This window comes from Mugil cephalus, chromosome 6, assembly GCF_022458985.1.
Source record: "Mugil cephalus isolate CIBA_MC_2020 chromosome 6, CIBA_Mcephalus_1.1, whole genome shotgun sequence".
NCBI lineage: Eukaryota > Metazoa > Chordata > Actinopteri > Mugiliformes > Mugilidae > Mugil > Mugil cephalus.
In genome coordinates this window covers 8,171,519-8,188,855 of record NC_061775.1, presented here as the reverse complement: position 1 = coordinate 8,188,855, position 17,337 = coordinate 8,171,519, and the positions used below count along the sequence as shown (strand labels likewise).

At 43.4% G+C, this 17,337-nt stretch overlaps 1 protein-coding gene across 1 annotated transcript in view; it reads right to left on the bottom strand.

Moving 5' to 3' along the window:
- Nucleotides 1–120: 120 nt before the first annotated feature.
- The window catches only part of si:ch73-63e15.2 (protein strawberry notch homolog 2), a 54,245-nt gene continuing 37,028 nt past the window's right edge, over nucleotides 121–17,337 (bottom strand). Inside the window, exons 6-33 of the mRNA XM_047586872.1 lie at nucleotides 16,997–17,083; nucleotides 16,153–16,258; nucleotides 15,459–15,619; nucleotides 15,203–15,336; nucleotides 14,959–15,049; nucleotides 14,698–14,841; nucleotides 14,461–14,578; nucleotides 14,261–14,366; nucleotides 13,929–14,082; nucleotides 13,625–13,801; nucleotides 13,212–13,309; nucleotides 12,608–12,690; nucleotides 12,125–12,310; nucleotides 11,782–11,903; nucleotides 11,514–11,645; nucleotides 11,238–11,373; nucleotides 10,186–10,298; nucleotides 8,672–8,743; nucleotides 8,469–8,577; nucleotides 8,315–8,386; nucleotides 8,078–8,221; nucleotides 7,781–7,875; nucleotides 6,701–6,793; nucleotides 6,436–6,567; nucleotides 5,611–5,687; nucleotides 5,118–5,308; nucleotides 4,024–4,772; nucleotides 121–3,943 (exon numbers count right to left, since the gene is read on the bottom strand). Of these exons, the coding sequence (XP_047442828.1) occupies nucleotides 3,545–3,943; nucleotides 4,024–4,772; nucleotides 5,118–5,308; nucleotides 5,611–5,687; nucleotides 6,436–6,567; nucleotides 6,701–6,793; nucleotides 7,781–7,875; nucleotides 8,078–8,221; nucleotides 8,315–8,386; nucleotides 8,469–8,577; nucleotides 8,672–8,743; nucleotides 10,186–10,298; nucleotides 11,238–11,373; nucleotides 11,514–11,645; nucleotides 11,782–11,903; nucleotides 12,125–12,310; nucleotides 12,608–12,690; nucleotides 13,212–13,309; nucleotides 13,625–13,801; nucleotides 13,929–14,082; nucleotides 14,261–14,366; nucleotides 14,461–14,578; nucleotides 14,698–14,841; nucleotides 14,959–15,049; nucleotides 15,203–15,336; nucleotides 15,459–15,619; nucleotides 16,153–16,258; nucleotides 16,997–17,083 (4,281 nt within the window). The 3' untranslated portion in view covers nucleotides 121–3,544. The remainder of the gene's footprint in view (nucleotides 3,944–4,023; nucleotides 4,773–5,117; nucleotides 5,309–5,610; nucleotides 5,688–6,435; nucleotides 6,568–6,700; nucleotides 6,794–7,780; nucleotides 7,876–8,077; nucleotides 8,222–8,314; nucleotides 8,387–8,468; nucleotides 8,578–8,671; nucleotides 8,744–10,185; nucleotides 10,299–11,237; nucleotides 11,374–11,513; nucleotides 11,646–11,781; nucleotides 11,904–12,124; nucleotides 12,311–12,607; nucleotides 12,691–13,211; nucleotides 13,310–13,624; nucleotides 13,802–13,928; nucleotides 14,083–14,260; nucleotides 14,367–14,460; nucleotides 14,579–14,697; nucleotides 14,842–14,958; nucleotides 15,050–15,202; nucleotides 15,337–15,458; nucleotides 15,620–16,152; nucleotides 16,259–16,996; nucleotides 17,084–17,337) is intronic.

Genomic DNA, 17,337 nt, shown 5'->3' with positions numbered 1-17,337 from the left:
CGTATTTTGCGGGCCGGGTGGCAACCCTGGTCACACGTGCTGACTCTTCTCACATCCACGTCGGTACAGGTTCAAATAAAGGCCTTTCTGGACAAGCCAGACGAACAAACGAGACTCAGCTTCAGCAATCTTCAAGTTTTTATTTGTTTACAAAGTTAAGATTGCAATTTCATATAGTCCTTCCTTTAATGAGTAGAAAAACCTTTTTAAAGAATTAGTCGAAAGGCACAAATTTTACAATATATACATTTGGATCTAAATTATAAATATATAGAAAACAAAAGCACAACCCAGAATAAAAGTGCTGAACACATTTTTTTTTTTACAGAAAAAATAGGCTTTGTTTAAAAATACATACAATCAGTAGCATGTTTTTTGTTTAATTTTTTTTTGTTAGCAATAAATTATTTGAGAGTGATAACATTTATATAATATGCAAATGGTGGAGAAACGAGAGAGATGGTTACAGTATACATAGAGCAATCCATCAAAGAACAGAAACACAACAAGCTTGCAATGCTCAATCATAGTCAACAACAGTAACTTGATTATGCCATTCTTAGTGCAAAATGATAAGATGACTAAAGGCCTACCTAATACGGGGTTCTTGGTGGGGGGGAAAAAAAGCCTTTTTCCTAAAATTGCTGTCCATATCCCTTAAATGCATAAAGCTGTATTTGGGTGACTATAAAACACATAAAGGCAATTTTTTTTGCCGACTGATGACTTGGAATGTGGGTAATGAGGAATATTAAAAAATAAATGAATTAACTAAAGACGCTGTGAAAGGATTCTGCCAATAATAATAAAAAAACAACGATCTGAGATACTGTGAGCGAGTCAGTCCGATCCTAAACATCTGTCACACTGAGGGAAAGGCGAAGGCTTGGACAGATCCATTGCACATTGCAGTTTAACCCAGGTGCGAATTGACCCAAGAATCTGTCGACGTTAACATGAATTAAATGTCCAACAGCTGCGAGACAAATAAAAAATAAAACTGTCCACAGAAAAATAATGTCCTTAACAAGAAACAGCCTTTGATCTTTGCCCTAAGAAGGCATAAACATTTAGAATCACTGACATCTTCACAAGGACAAACGACAAACCCATCACATTTAGTCTAAAACATAAATACAGCAAGTGTCACAGCACAGTCAAGGAGAAAAAAAAAATAGCACATGAATTCATTAGTTTCACCACTGTTATGAGGGGAAATGATATATATTTCTGCTAACGCCCCGCCGTTACTCGTCTTGTAGGTTTCTTCCTGAGTTTGATAAAAGGTCTGATATCTTAGAGCCAGTAACTTTAGGGGGTGTCTGTGGAATACTTTGGTATCTCTCTGCGAACTGAAGGCCTGGCAAAGGTCTACAAGTTGGAGAAACAATTGTACTTGAGGAAAGCAAAAGTGAAAAGCAGAAATAAATCCAGACACTGTACAGCAGTACAGAACAGTGCAATCTTATTTGGTGGCAGGTTATAATAGAATTTGTTTTATAGCAATCTTGAAAACTAGTAACTTCCCTGACCAAACATCTTGTTAACTATCATAATAAGCAAGATAACGTGTCTAAAATCTAAATATCCCTTAAATATAAATAACAATAACCTTTATAATAACGATGACTAAAACATCAAGAGCGCATTGCGCTCATCGTGTGAAAACGTACTTTACAAAGGTTGTATGCATTTCAGAATGTGTTCAACTCAAAGACTATGAAGCACGACAGAAATAAAATGGTTCATACCATGCAAAGGTCACCACAGAGCTTTGCCTGTTGAGCGTAAACAGTACTTAGGCTTATCTGTCTCATAACAAATGTAGAATACGGTTTTATTGCTTTTTGATCAGCTGAACCCCTCCCGGCATTTTGTCCCCAACTGACTACAGTGCATGGTGTCCACACGAAGATGGCCAGATGTCACAGGTTTTACAGCCTAAACACCGGAGATGTACACAGATTTTTTTTTTTTGTTGTTTTTTTTTTATAAGATACTGAATAAATGTTGGATGTCGTAATATGTTGCTGGAAGAGGTTTACTCCCATTAGCAAAAATGACAGGGCTTGAAAATTCTTTTGTTATTCACTGGAATTAAAGACTGAAAACACATTTTCATATCCGTGTTGGTCGAAATGACACACGAGCGCACGCACACACACACACACACACGAAGAAAATATACACTCAAGACTTTCCTGAGGAATTCCAAATCAAAACAAAACAGGAGTCACGTCCGAAAAAAAAAAAACGCTATTTGTCAGCTTTAAAAGAGAGAATAAATGGGGTATATAACATATTTGGACACAGTTTTTCTCCGTGCAGCTCAATAATCTCCCTGATCCCCTTACCTTGAGAGGCAACTGGATGCTCACGGGATTCTCACGAGATCACAGAATCTGTAACAAACCATCTGGCGCGTCAGATTACTGATCCCCTAGCACACTGTCATTTCACCTGGGACAGGAAGGACACAGATAAAAGGACAAGTCTGCTGCTCTTCTTCCAAGAGCGGCTGCACAAACGATCATACAAGCATATACAGGCTAAATGAAAAACCCAACACCAGCATAGTGTAACACAAACAACAACTGACAGAGGGGGCTAAAAGATAAATACAAATATACCATATTAAATTAAAATTAAAACCAACGCTGAGGAGTACAAATCTATACATTAGGCTACATGGATTTAAAAGACTGCATTTATAGATTTCTCCGAAGGCACTGTTTGCAACAGCAGACTGCTCTTCCTCTCCCTTTTTCCTCACACTAGTGTTCATACAAGCAGGGAGAGAAACAAGAGGGAGCGCGCAGAAGAAGAAGAATGAAAACTGAGGCATTTCACGGCTAGTCAGCTAAAAGATTTTGTGTTATTATTTTTATTTTTTATTTATTTTATTTATGTCTTCCAGTTCAACACTATTCTTTTGTTTTCAAACCAAGCCTTGCATACGTGTTTTGTTTTAGTTTTCGTCCGGGAAAGAACAGCCATGAAGCGAAGTAACAGTAAAGCAGAGTCTAACGATGCGGGTTTTAACCGGTGAAAGGCATGTAGAGCTTCCAGCGACTTCACCAATCATACCTCGTAAAAATCAGCAGCGGGAGTTTTTTTTATTAAAGATTTCCACACCTCACTGAATGAGCTCGTGTTTTGACAGCTCGCGTGTTCAATGAAATACAGTCTTCACATGTTCATTCACTTCCTTTTTTTTTTCTCTCTTTTTTTTTTTTTTTTTTTTTAAACAGCTGCCTTTTACTGTGGAGGACGCACTTTGGTGCAGAAATCTGATATTGATCGAGCCTCAAGAGCGTCACCTCGAGAGCCTTAGACAGGTGATCGCTACAGGTGGATAGAGAGGAGGGTGAGAGCCCAGCGCAGGACAGGCAGTGACTTGACTATAGGCCCTGAGGGGAGAGGGAGTAGGTCCAAGGGTGTGATCATAGACAGCAGCAAACAAGAACCGATCTGCTTGAAACGACAACAAAAAAAACCAAAACCTAACGATAAAAGTCCAGTCCAGCCGTGTCTGTCGAAGCTCTTAGTCTTGTTGCCGGTAATGAATGACGGACTTGCGGTCCGGTCCGGCCTGCAGAATGCTGTTCAGGGCCTCGCGAACGTTGAGAGCGCCAGAGCTGCAGTGGCCGTTGGGTAAGGAGTCTGACTGGGGGAGGGTGAAGGTGCTGGGGAAGCAGGAGGGAGAGGTGGAAAACAGAGAGGAGGAGGAGGAGGAGGTGGTGGAGGAGGATGGGTTCGAGAAGAGGATTAGGTTGTTTGAGGCGGACGAGGTGGAGGACGTGGAGGGGGAGGTCGAGGACGAGGGGCTGTCTTTTTGTGTGGGCATCTGTGGGGAAAGGGGCAGGTCATAGTCTAAGCTTGTGGGGTATGGGGGTGCGTTGTGCTGTGTGTGTGTGCTGTGTTGCGTGCGGTGAGGAGATTGCTGTGTATTGGCAGGTGCGATTTGGGCAACTTGGGGAGTCATGTGTCTTGAGGCTGGGCTGCTGCTGCTGTGTGGTGTGCTGTGCTGTGGTCTGGAGTCGTGCTGTATTTGAGCAGGGGCAGAGATCTGCGCACTCGCGCGAGATCAGGATCAGTGAAGTCGTCAGAAAACGCGGCAGAGTTTCCCGCCAGAGTGTCCAGATTCAGTCCGCTCTCAGCGCTGTCTGAAGAGGGGGGCGGTGAGCTCGTGGTCAGGTCGAAGATCTCATCTAGGGGATTCTTGGAAGACAGTGGGGCCTGGTGGAGTGGGAGAGCCCGGTTCTTCGGCTGTTGAAAGGGGGAGAGGAAGTGCTGAGGGCCAAACTGCGGGAAACCAAGGTTACCTGTGTTGGTTAGAGAGACCTGGTTGGTGGAGGAGGTGGAGGTGGAATGGTTAGGCCAGCTGTTGTGGGTCCTTTGCTGGGTTTGGTTGGGATTTCTCTGTAGGGCCAGCATGTTTAAGCTGTGAGGGGGCTTTAAACCGGACTGCGTTTGAGCCTGCATTCTCTGCAGCTGAGCGATGCCCCCAGCTTGAGTCCTTTGCAGAGCGTTTTGGTTCAGTTTCTGTTTTATGATCTGGTTCTGGGCGATAGCCTGAGCTAGGGAGTTGCATGGTTGCATGGTTTTCTGGCTGAACAGATCCAGGAGGTGTCTGTTTGTCTGGTCCATTTTCAGCCTGTGCTCCTCAGCCAGACGCTGCTCTCTCTCCTTTCGCCTCCTCTTCACCTCCTCGTCCATCAGCAGGAGCTCCTCGCGCACACGGGCCACGCAGTTCTCTGGGATCTTGATGCCTGAGAGAAAGGAGGAGTGTGGGCACAGTTATCAGTGATGCACAAGTCTCATCAAATCAGCCGCACGTACTGTGAGAGAGAACTGCAACATGTTTTGTGTTTCCTAATAATTTAATGTCATTGTTAATGTTGCGCTTGCAGAAGTTGAGAAGAGACAAACAAGCGAGGAACTATTTCATTTTCTCAACTGATCATAAAGATTTGTCAGCAAATTCTTCGTATGAAATCAAATCACCACAATCTGGTACAGTAGAGTTTAAACCAGAAGTGACAGATTAATCTAAAAAAAATCTATTTAAAATGTGCACGTTTAATGTGTCTGCTAATGCGGCTGGCTGCACTCACCGACTTGCTTGTTATGCTGTTTAGTTTTAAGGCGGACGATCTGCAAGATGCTGGAGCTGGTGATGTCAGACACCACGTCAGACACGCGCTTCCACACTCGCAGCAGAGCTCCACACAGCATGTGGTACTGACGCAGACGCATACCCTGCAGACACTCCTGGCCTTCCTCAATTTTCTTACACTTCCCATTCCTGCAGAGAAAGCAGAAAATAGACTGTCAAGTCATTTCTGCCTACGCCACAGTTACTTTTCCGAAACATTCCTTCTGTCCACGGTATCAGAGACGGCACCGATCTTGAACTTTCAAACAGCTCACTGGTCATCTGACGACAAGGGTCTAAGTGGGACTTGGAAGTTATTTCTTCACAACTAGTGCTCACGTGATCCTACAAATCCTCATGAATGGCATCTGACCTTAAAGCACCCCGACTGAATCCTAATAAGGACCGGCCTGATTGCATGCAATGAGCCATTAATCCTGATTCCTACTTACCAGTTGGCGTGACTGCACTTCTTGAAAGAGAAGGTGAACTGGTTCTCCCAGATGTCCCTGGCTTCCTCAGGAGCCACCTAAAAAAGAACAATAAAAGCTAAGTACTTGTATCCACAATTGGTGGAAACACATTTAAAGTGAACTAAGAGCCGTGTTATGTTACAGATTTATATCATCTATAATCATTTGTGTGTCAAAGATACAATGACTTTTGTGTTCAGCAGATTTACAGCAAAGGACATTAATCATTACTTTGTCGTTCACGTTTAGAGTGGAAAACAAGTGCAGCTTCAATAAAAATAAATCACCCCATACTTTTAATGCTAATGAAAAGGAGGTAATAGGTTTAAGAGTTTAGGACGTGTTGCCACACCGTTCATCTTTGGAGAGCCCTAGCATACAATGTCCAGAAGAGGGCAGCAGACTCCATCTATACAGACATACTGTGTACTTAACAACAGCAACGATAATGTAGCGATTCAGTCCAGGAAGTGTTAGTAAGTCACCCTAATCACAAATATTAAATGTGTAGTAACCTAATAATAAAAATGACCTTTAATGAAAATGACAACATGTATATAAAAAGAAGGACTGTGTGGGTCGGTGTTTGTGACTTTTCTTGAAAACTAGTCATACAATCTACTTCACACTTGGTGGGTGTAACACTGAACCAAGTGAGTGTAGTGTCAGGCAGTGTCATCACATTATATAGCCGTCTGTTTGGATGCGTGCCCACTCCCAACAGACATAGATGTAATAAATAACATGAACATTATGTATAGTCACAACTATTAGTAAAACTGGTTCAGTTTGTCCCGACTTTACCTTCCGGTAACGTTGATGCAAGTTGTCAAGGCTCTCAGGGTGTGTCTGCTTCCCGATGTTGGGCTTGTAGACAATGAAGTTCTTGCCTCTTCCTTGTTCAGCCAGCAGCACACATGGATGGTTACCTCGCAGCTGTGAGCACAAAGAGAAAGCTGGTCTTAGGATAAAGTCGATCCATCCAGGAGACATCCTGCTGAATCATACACGTGCAGAGAGTATAATAGTACAGGGTGGGACGTGTTTGCTCCCTGTCACCCTGACTCACCTTCTGAGAAAGGTAGAATCCCTCATCGGGAGCACTGAGCTTCAGTGACCTGTTGTAGGCCTCATCCCAGGTCATACCTCTGTCCACGCTGATCTGTAGGAGCGAAATCAAAAGAGGTTAAAGCTATTAAAAAGCAGAAGGCAGGCAGCCACACGTCCACACACTGCTGGAAAGAAACTAAGTGACCTTTTCACTGAAACTCAAGCATGATCTAACATAAACCAAATATAGTTGTATAAAAAAAATTCAAGCATGTACCCAACGCACTCTTTACACTTGTTAAACTGGTCCTCTTGCAGGACTTTGCCTCGCCGACAACTTTGAAATGTCAAGTGTAGGTGAGCCTGCAGATACCAGTAATTATCCAGTTCCCACCTTCCTCTAGTATCTATACAGACTGCACAGCCCCGGGCTAAGCCTGTATGATCACAGCCTTACGCTAGCAAAGTGACATCAATCAAAACTCATTCTGCAGTGGGAGCTACTCAAGTTACCTGTGGGAGCGCTGCTGATGTGAACAAGTTTTATTGTGGTGCCAAGTCTATTTGTATACATAAAAATGTGCACTATACAGATGTCCTAATGAATTGACAATCACTTGCATTTGTTGAATAATTTGTGAAGATGTCTAGCCGTAACGCTAGTTTCTTAGTCCTCTTAAGTCACATTAGGACCAGTTGCAACATGAATATATCCCTGTAGATCCCCAGATGTGTTGTTGCCATGTTGTAAATAATGTTGTTCTCAAGTTTTTAAGAAAAAACAAATAGGAGACTACTTCCAAACTTCAGTTTCAGAAGAGGCCAACTCAAGTCTGACATGACTACAACGGTGCAATGACTTGGCTGTAACATTAGTAATAATGTGTAGTGAGAAAAGACCAAAAGCTAAATGAGTGAATCTGAGACAAACCTGCCCAATGCTCTTGCATCTGAGCCTAGATTTAGTCAGTTCTTCTTCAAACCAGAGGTTGTACAATGCAATCAAACTCATAATGTTACTACAATGACGTAGTGCCTCACAACAAATGACATATTCCAAGAAAATCACTGAGGTTAAGCACACGGATGAGCTGCCTACCTTATATAGAACAACCTGACCATCCTGAGGATTCCCAACTGTCAGGAAAGTTTCCTGCTTCTCCTCGTAAATCTCATCATTACCTGGTGCAAGATCTGACGGGGACAGAAAAGAACCAAGACAACAAAGTTAGGAATCACATTTTCACTTATCAGTCACCAGTTGTAATCCAACAGTAATGGGTCAAATGTGTTCACCGTCATGTCATTGTATTTATTTTAACTTTTTGTTGGTGTAGGTAACATTACAACATACAATTTGCATTGTATATTTTTGGGTTAGACCTAATCTCCATACCTAGGATCCCCATGTCGTATTTGCCCTCCTTCTTATCCTTCTCAATTAGGTAGTCAAAGTTGTCAGTGAAGTACTGGAACAGATAGTTCTGCTTGTGGACCTCCAGGCCCAGGATGCGATTGAGAAACTTGGTGATGCTGCAGTCTGAGATAAAAACACAACACCAGTTAATACAACTAGTTCAGTGTGGAGTGATTGATTTGTCTTTAATACACTAGCATATCGGGTACTTTTTACCTTTCTCCGTACTGATTCCAAAGCGAGACTCCTTACAAAAGATGCCCACATCCATCATTCCAACTTTCATGTCTGCAAATAAAAAGATGGTGGGTTTATCGATCGAGCTCATCGTGTTTACAGATGCTGTGTGTCGACCAACGCTCAAACATACCTCTGAAGAACATGGCGTCACCCCCAGGGTAGCCTTTGGGAGGGGGCACCTTGTTGTCTATGTGGCCAAGAATTGCTTTGGTGATTTTATCAAGAGCCTTGGTACCATACTGCAATGAAGAGGGGACATACACGCTCAGAATATAACGTGTCTCACAAATATACTATAGAATCCTAATTTCAGAGCTTCTTGAATTCACCTACCTTGTTCTCAAAATTGTACTTGCTCAGGTCTCTGGATTCAGTGGCTCTCCTGTCTCCGTGGGTTAACGCACCCTGCACAGTGGATTAGCAACAGTATTATTAGTAGTCGTACCTACAGAAGTGTTAGGTTTACAGCCTTCACAGCATCATCATAGTAACGTAGTCTGACACAGGAGCATGTGCGCTGTTGATTTGAAATGACCGTCACTCATTATGCAACCTGGCTTCAAGGACCAGCCTTGTAATGCTCATAACAATAACAAAAGAATTATTATGCGGCTACTTGCATCTGATTATTGTAGGATTAACGTGACCTGGTAGTAGATATTTAGATTTATAGCTCTCTAATCCATACTTAACATGATAGTAAAACGTCATTAGGCTGTATTAACTTTATTTTGTTTAATGGATTTGTACTACGCCAGCGACGGAGGGGGAACTAAAATATAGTTGAAAACAACAGTTGGATGTCGCTCGGCATCGAACAGCAGACACGTAACATAGTGTGACTTTGTGGCGCTGCAGCCTGCCTTCTGCCTACAGTGTGAAAGGAAACAAAGTTCAGGTGTGAAAAGGAACGTTTCCCCGCTGACATTATTTTGCGCCTCAGTAGGACTCCATGCAGCATATTTGCAGAGCGGTCGTGTCAGCTACAAGAATAACAGAGATTTGTAGACACAACTACTTAGATGGAAATGCGAAGGATATTTTGGACAAAGCCACAAGAAGACGAGCCTTGGAGTCAGCTGCTGGCTCCGGGATATCGTACCAGAGACAGAACACAGAGAGATACCAAAACAAAGGGGTTCTGGCCAAAGATGGCGTCACTGCTAATCTGGAGGCGGCTGATTGCAAAAGCATTCAGCTGTTTAGTTTGAATGACCCTGTTTGTGCGCATTTGTGTTGTATCGGGTTCAAGCAGGCGACCAGACAAGATTGTTGATACAGATTTAACACACGCAGCTGGCAAACGCACGAGACACTTCCTGGAAGCTCCATCCCCTTGGACCCTCCTTGCCCTTTTCCCAAAAGAACTGTCATGCAGTGTCACTATGGAAATAAATGGCCGCGTGTGAAGAAATGCATTGGTGACTGTGGAAAATAATAGTGGACTTATAAATTATCCAGACAGGCTCTTTTTCTGCTTATTCGGTTTTCCGTTACTGAGCCGGGGAAGGGAAAGACCCGGAATCTCTTGAGGTTTGTGGAGAAAAATTGATGCAACTTCAAGGGAACCGACACTAAAAGAGGCTTCACAGAGAGCTCGAAAACCAGGGAATATCCCGGGGAACAGGAAGGACAGAGTGTTTAGAAGCAAATGGCAGAGTCACTGGCAACCCAGAGTACTACAATCAATAAACACAAAAACACACATCTTCTCAGTTTACAGTGGAACAATTGTTCTCACTAGATGAGAAAGATTATTTTCTCCTGAAACACATTTCACTCGTGCTTCAGCACGGCACAGAACAACTGACCCCAGTGTGAGTGCACCCTACGGCTGCGATATTTACCAGGCTCTCTAGTCTCTTTGCCACAATGGAGGCAAAGCGTCTCTCCCCAGCCAGTTCTGAGATGAGGAAGATGTACTCTGGGGCTGTGACCTGATTGGACCGATGAGTTCGACCTGGAAAGACAAGGAACACACATCACATTGAGAACAAACGTTGGTATGAGTTGTGTATCAGTGGACTGATAGGTGGAAATAGTGAAACTCAACAAGCGGGGTATTTGTTTCCTAAGGTTTGAAATCGCACATTAAGATCAGCCTGATGCTAATATACGCATTTCTGTTTAAAGGAGGCTGCAGCCAGCGACAGAGCAGATTAGACCTAGAAACATGAAACTAAGCGGGGGATATTCTTGGTGGCATGATGGGACCTGCAACATCAAATGACAGTGAAATGTGAGAAAAGATCCGCCTACTTGAACCCAAGTGTTTTTTTTTTTGTGAGGCTGTCACGTCAGCATGTATAGAATAGGAAAGAACTATGTCTGCATGCGCAAACACACACTGGCACAACAAGAGTTAGGTTTCACGCTAGACTACGGGGCACTTAATGTGGACACAGACGTTATTCTCTGGTCTTTGTCGGTGTGTGTTTATGTTTCAGCATACAAAACGGTATCTTTTACACAGCTGAGGAAGTTTTTCTGAATGAATTCAAAGCACATCACTGAATAACTGAAAGAAAACTCAACTTCAACCCTAGCTGTAATTGAGTGAGACATTTGATAATATTGTAGGGTTGTAAATAATAGAAAGCTAACCCTGACCCTGACCCTGAAGAGAAAAAGGTCGGCCTGTCTTTCAACCCATTACAACATTATAAAAAACAACACACTTAGGCCGCGTGTTGGTTAACATTATGTGGGGTCTGTTATAAATAAAAACAGACTTTTGTGTAACACTAAACCAAAAGAGTTTCCGCAAAAAGAAGTTCCCATGTTCCTTGTTAAAGTTGCTTTTAATAGAAAACAAGAATGTCTCTCTCATTTTGCTCTCAAGCATTTTCTCCCCTTTCTCTTTAAAGGACTCATTGTGAGATTACATTTCCTGACTCACCAAACTGCTGAATGGCCCTGTCTGCACTCCACGGCAGCTCCAGGGTCATGTGGACCCTGCGTCTCTGGTTTTTCACTCTCTTGTCCGCCTGCAGGGAAATCCCAGAGCTGGCTGCTTCTGAGATGATGGCCACCAACTGTAGGAAGCGAGATGCGATTATTCTATTGTCTCGTCAAAACAATGTCTGCGGCGCTTTAAGACGCGGATCAACTGCGGCGCTTCAAATCATTAAATTATATACTTGTGAAATACACGTATTTTACTGCTGTATCTCACCTTCTCTCCACACATAAAGCGATCTTTCTCCTTGATATTGATGTGGTCGATAGTGAGACCCTGCTCAGCCCGTGACTCATAACGAACGCTGCCGTCAGGGCGCCTCACCACACGGCCCTTCCGACCAGTCATCTGGTGAGAAAAGATTCAAACGCATACCGTCACTGGATGCTATGAAAAAAAGAAATAAAAGCTGCAGGGAGGGGTGAGAAGAGCAGAACGAGTGGTTTGCGAGTCTTTTTTTTTGTTGAACGTCTGTAGTTCGCACCTCGGAGACTTTATCGGGTCCTCCGAACTTATCGATGAGCTCGTCCAACGTATTGAGAGGTAGTTCTTTTCCCAGTTCTGATATTTTGTTGAGGAGGCTCTGCTTCATCTCCTCTATCCTGGCTGTGAACACAAAGCAGAGAAGGACTTTAACAGCACAACCCCGACACAAACCTACAGGTGATAAAAAAACCAGCGCGGCGTTCAAAGCTACAGCGTCAGTCATCGAGTAAGAAGTGAGTCCATTGTCTAGACGTGCATCTGTTTGGTTTGACAGGCTGAGCGACTTCCCCTGTCACGCTTTGACAAAACAATTGGAGGAAAAAATTAAAACCCCTCCTCACCTGTCTGACAGCTAGTGTGGTTCACAAAGATGACGTCATCGTTGTCTAGGTTCAGGGAGTCTGGTGAGGAGTTGGAGTCCGTGTCCATGCCGTCCGAGTCGCTGCTGCTGTCGTCGGTGATGTTGATGACACCGCCGCTGTCCACCGTGTGCTTGGGTACCTTCGGCTGGCGACCTCTAGGCTTCCCTGATTGGAAGCAACAGAATATTACAAAAAACAAACAAACTAAAAAAAAAAAAAAACAGCTCAAAACCACTTTATTTGTATCTGTTTTACTGTATAGTGAGGTAACTATTACGCAAAGGAACACCCACAGTGCACAGTGCAGGCAACATTTTAAATGCTAAATTAGACCACAAGGAACATGTCTGAAATATCAGCTGAACACTAACCGCACACGATGGAAACTGTTGCACACATGCAATGCTACCTAGAGGTAAACATTCTGCCGCGTGGAGACAAATGCGTCCCGCTTTCACTTACGTTTTCTTTTATTCCCCGGTGCCTTCTCCCTCCTCTGTTTCTCCGAAGGGAAATGTTTTGTTACAAGAGACTGGAACACTCCCCTAGAGCGAAGGAGAAAGAGACTTTAATCCTGACAGCAAAGCAATCAACACAACGCGGGATAGTCGTGTCAGACAGACACCCTGCACATTCCTGATCTGACCTAATTATAGCTGTCAGGTGTAGACAGGCAGATGAACATGTTGTGTGGGGGCTAATTTATTCAGACTTTCAGGCATGTCTGCTGCGAGAAATTAAAGGTCAGACCAGTTCAAAGAACTCCGCACTTCCTTTTCTTCTTTTCCATCGATCAAATAGCTGCTAATAATTTACGAGGTCGTCTACTCTGAACGAGGGTGATTGGTGAAGATTTTAAACTGCACGGCCTGAATATATGCATTGTTCGAAAATGTATGTGGTGAGGGACAAGTTCTCCAAGACTGGAAAATTATTTTGATGACTGTCCTGTTTTCCACCAAAGCTAAACATTAGAAGTTAAGGCACTCTGTCATTTTAGTAGATGTTCTTTCAAATAAATCTGTCAACACAAAATCGCCGAAATGTACAAAAACTGTTCACTCACTCTGCTGCAGAAACAAATCTGTCAAGATGCCCGTCATTCTCATCCAAGACTTCCCTGGTGCGTGATTCTCCGGTAGACTGTAGCCCAATAACGATGCACTGTGTCGGAAATAAAAACACTTTATCAAGCCAGACTGTCCATTGTGTTACCTGAACCTTCAGTAAGGACTCATTTCTCACATCATGGTGGTAAATGTTTCAAAATCCTTGTGGATCCTTTTTTGGATGAACTAAAATGAACTCAGGCCAAAAAAAATCAGACTGACGCCTTTAGTTTCAATTACTACAGTGGAATTTATTTGTAAGAAACACTGTATCGTCCTTTTAGTCCATCCACAGCCCTCTTAACTCATTAAACATAAAATCAGTTGCTCCCTGAATGTTCATCTTATAACAAGAGTGAGTTGTGCTGACCTTTCCGGCCTCCAGCTCCTTTTGGGCCAGCTCCACCAGGCAGCGGACCTTGGCAGCGATACAGAGATATTTGAAGAAGCGCTGGTGAGAAGACCAGAACTGCCCCCACAGAGACTTCCTGCTGACCAGGCCCAGCTCATCAGCTGCACGCATGAACACTTGCAACGCCTCCGCCCACTGGACACAGATTCCAGATGTGTCAGTTAAAAGTTTGTTTTTCTCCTTTCCCTCGACAAGCTCAAATAGATATTACAGACAAAGCCATTTGATTCTTTTCTTCCACAGTAACAGCCAGGAGCCTCACCAGTTTGGCAGCTTTGTTGTAGACCAATTTGAAGTCACTGTCCAGACCGATCTCTTCGATGCGGAAAGACACCCCTGAGAAGCTCAGCTGTCTGGCGATGTACATCCCGCTAACTTTCATGTCCATGGCGACAATCTCCATGGCGCCGACACCCCTGTTATCAAACAGCATGTTAATTATTCAACATCGTTTCATCACGTGTCAACCAGCCATAACCACAAACTGATTGCGAGACGTTTTCCAGTAAGCAAAGCAATTTGAAGATATGTGACCGAGTGATAGAAAAGTTCCGGAAAACATTAAAACTTGAGATTGAATTTCGTCCAACGAACCTCTTCTCAATGGCGTGCAGGAAGTCATCGAATATTCTGAAGGGCGTGCCCTCACCCCAGATACCCAGGCGGCTCATATAGATCATGTTCTTTGGCTCAGAGGCACCTGGAACAGATTAAATATAATTAGATGTATATATATCAAACTTTTTGTGTTTAATTGTGCATGTAAGCGTGTGTTTATTTGTGCGTCATCCCACCTGTGGCACTGGCATACACCACCCTGGCCCGTGGCAGCTTGTTTTGCAGGTCGAGCACTGCTTTGCCCATCTTTGTAGAAGTGGCATTCTTGGCTTTGTGGCATTCATCAAAAATAATCTATAACGGTGGAAGGTCAAGGGCAAAACAACACAGATACACTTTGTGTAAAACCGCAGCCGGGTGAGGTCATCCGAGAGCAACGTGACATTAAACGTGACGTCAAATCGAAAGGATACAACTCCGTCAAAGTCTGGCTTGCACCAATCCAGGATCTGTTTGATTCTGGTCCGGTGCTGCCCTCCTGCCTGGCTCTCTCCAATCAGCGCAGAGTACGTTGCAAACAGGACTCCTTCTGAGGTAGCTGTGTCTCCATACTTTATCTGCAGCGACAGATCATTAACATTTACAATATGCTTGGCGCTGTTTCATCTTTTTCTCTGACCCACTAGAGTAAAAATGATTTTCGGAGTTTAGCACACGAGCTCCACCTCACTCACCTTGTTTAAGGCATGCACAGGAATATTCGGCGCATCTATGTCTTTGAGATCTCTCTCTGCATCAAATTTCAGGTCGTTGGATATGCTGAACCTGAGGGCGGGAACGGGGAAATCAGTCATTCAGTCCACTTTTGCACAAACTTTGCATTCAAGTGGATACAAATCCCATTCATTAAAGTCTATTACGGGTATCATGTTTCAGACTAGTTTGATTTTGCCTCCGTGAGTAGTAAAGCTCTCCTACCATAGTGATTTCTTTCTTCCCTTAAGATAGTTCTCCAGGATGATTCCTGCCACAGTGCGTCCCTTTCCGACCCCTGCCCCATCTCCGATCAGGAAGCCTGCCCTCTGTTTGTTCTGAAGGATCACTTCGTGTTGCTGAGGATGCACAAAGAGCAAATGCATCAACATTAATAAACCCACCTACCTAATCCCAACATCAATCATTCATCATTCAAAACGAAGAATACGAGCTGCATGCGTTGCGCTGCGGTGTGTACCTGGCAGGCATAGATGATAGCCTCTAGCTGCAGGGCGGACAGCAGGCCATTGTTAATAGTTGACTCTGGGATGGACAACGTGTATGTGATGTCAGGAGGAGGGACACTGGACAGCGTGTTGGTTTCCACCACTATGTCAGGATGAGAAATTCCTATAGTGGCTGAAGAGGAGGGAAAAACGGAACATAAGTGTAACGAAAGGACAGTTTTACAAACAAACATGTTGACAGTACACTGAGTGCACCGCCATGTTGAAGTCCTCATGAAATCTGATTTGAAGCCTTTTAATTTTCCATGTCTGACCTTACATGTGACTTGATGCCAGTATCCGGCCAAACAATAACGACTAACCCGTTCTGTCTGTATTCTTAATGGCATTTAGGAGCTTCTGCTTCCTGGAAAACTATTTAAAAAAAACGATGACTCATCGTGACCTCAGGTGTGCCTGCTAATTTTAAGATACATTTTTGTGGCCCTCCCTGCCCCCAGGCTCTCTCAGTCAACGCTGCTGCCGTCCAGTGAGGACAGCTGAGCTCACCCTATCGAAGCAGACGGGGCTTTTTGGAGACCTCTGTAGCTTTTAGTTTTTACAGTGAACGTGTGGAAACAAACTGCACTCCGCTAGCTGTTTCACGGGTATTTAAATAAAATCTGGATAGGCTATTAGATGTAAATATTGCGTCATGTCACTTACATTTGGAAGGTCTGTACTCAGCATATGTGTCTACATGTCCCAGTTCCTCTGTCTCCTCCTCCTCAGCATCTTCTTCCTCCTCTGGTTGCGACTGGTTTCTTGGAGCCTGTAACCACCATAGAGACTTCAGTAATGTAATTCACATGAGAAATAGCTGGATTTGAGTTACTGTTCTTACAGCTTTATTTGACTGAAGACACATTAGTACAGAGACAGATGCTGAAAGTTAGAATCAAGCGTCCAGTTAGTAAGAAACGAACACAGCACAAGTAGAGCTCCTCAGCAAGGAACAATAACCAGGAATAAGATGACAAGACAAACTGAAAGACGCACAAAACCAGTTGAAGTAGAATGAAAAGCTTTGAAACATGGAAGCATGGAAATGCAGAAAAAAGAATGGTTTTCATATTTAGGCAATGTCAGCTGAATGTTACCCGAGAAGGTAAAAATTCAAAAGATCCCTTTTTGACAGGCAGGTGAATAGCACTGCTTCTATTCTTATGATATAAAATATTCAAAAAAGACAATGACAGTACAAAGTATCACTGAATCTCTCTGCAACATATATGTGCAGAATGTCCAATGGCGGCAGTGTTTTCATCATCTTTCACCCAATCTTTGTATTAGCTTAACTTACCAAGTACTTCTAACTTCATGTACTGCATTGTCAAAATGGGATCGTCAGCTTACGCAAAGCTCAGCATTGTTTTCTGTATTGCAAACATACAAGCTGCAAATGTGACATATAGCATAATCTGGCTATCTGCGTCTTATTAAGAAGTGCTGAACAGACACAGAGCTTAGTTTCATTTTTACATCAGATTTGAGAGGTTGGTGTGGCTACCTGGAATCCTCCTAAAGGTGGAGTGGTGATAATAGCAGTTATATCATCCAAACTGGCCAGGCCTTGAAACCTATTGGTGCCATTTTGCTGTCAACAAAACATAAAATGAAGAAGTGAAAACTCAAAGAAACACTCAGACAAATGCACAGGGAAAGAAACAAAAAAACCCTGAGTTATAAATGTGTGTTTGCCTCTGTATGTACGTAGGTGCCTTATGGAGCAGCACTCAACAATGTGCAATTTGTTGTCTGGCTGTGAAAAGCCAGCAACAGCAACAACAACAACAACAACAAAAGGAAGATAAAGCCGTGTGTCTGGGAAACATAATGGATGAAATGAGG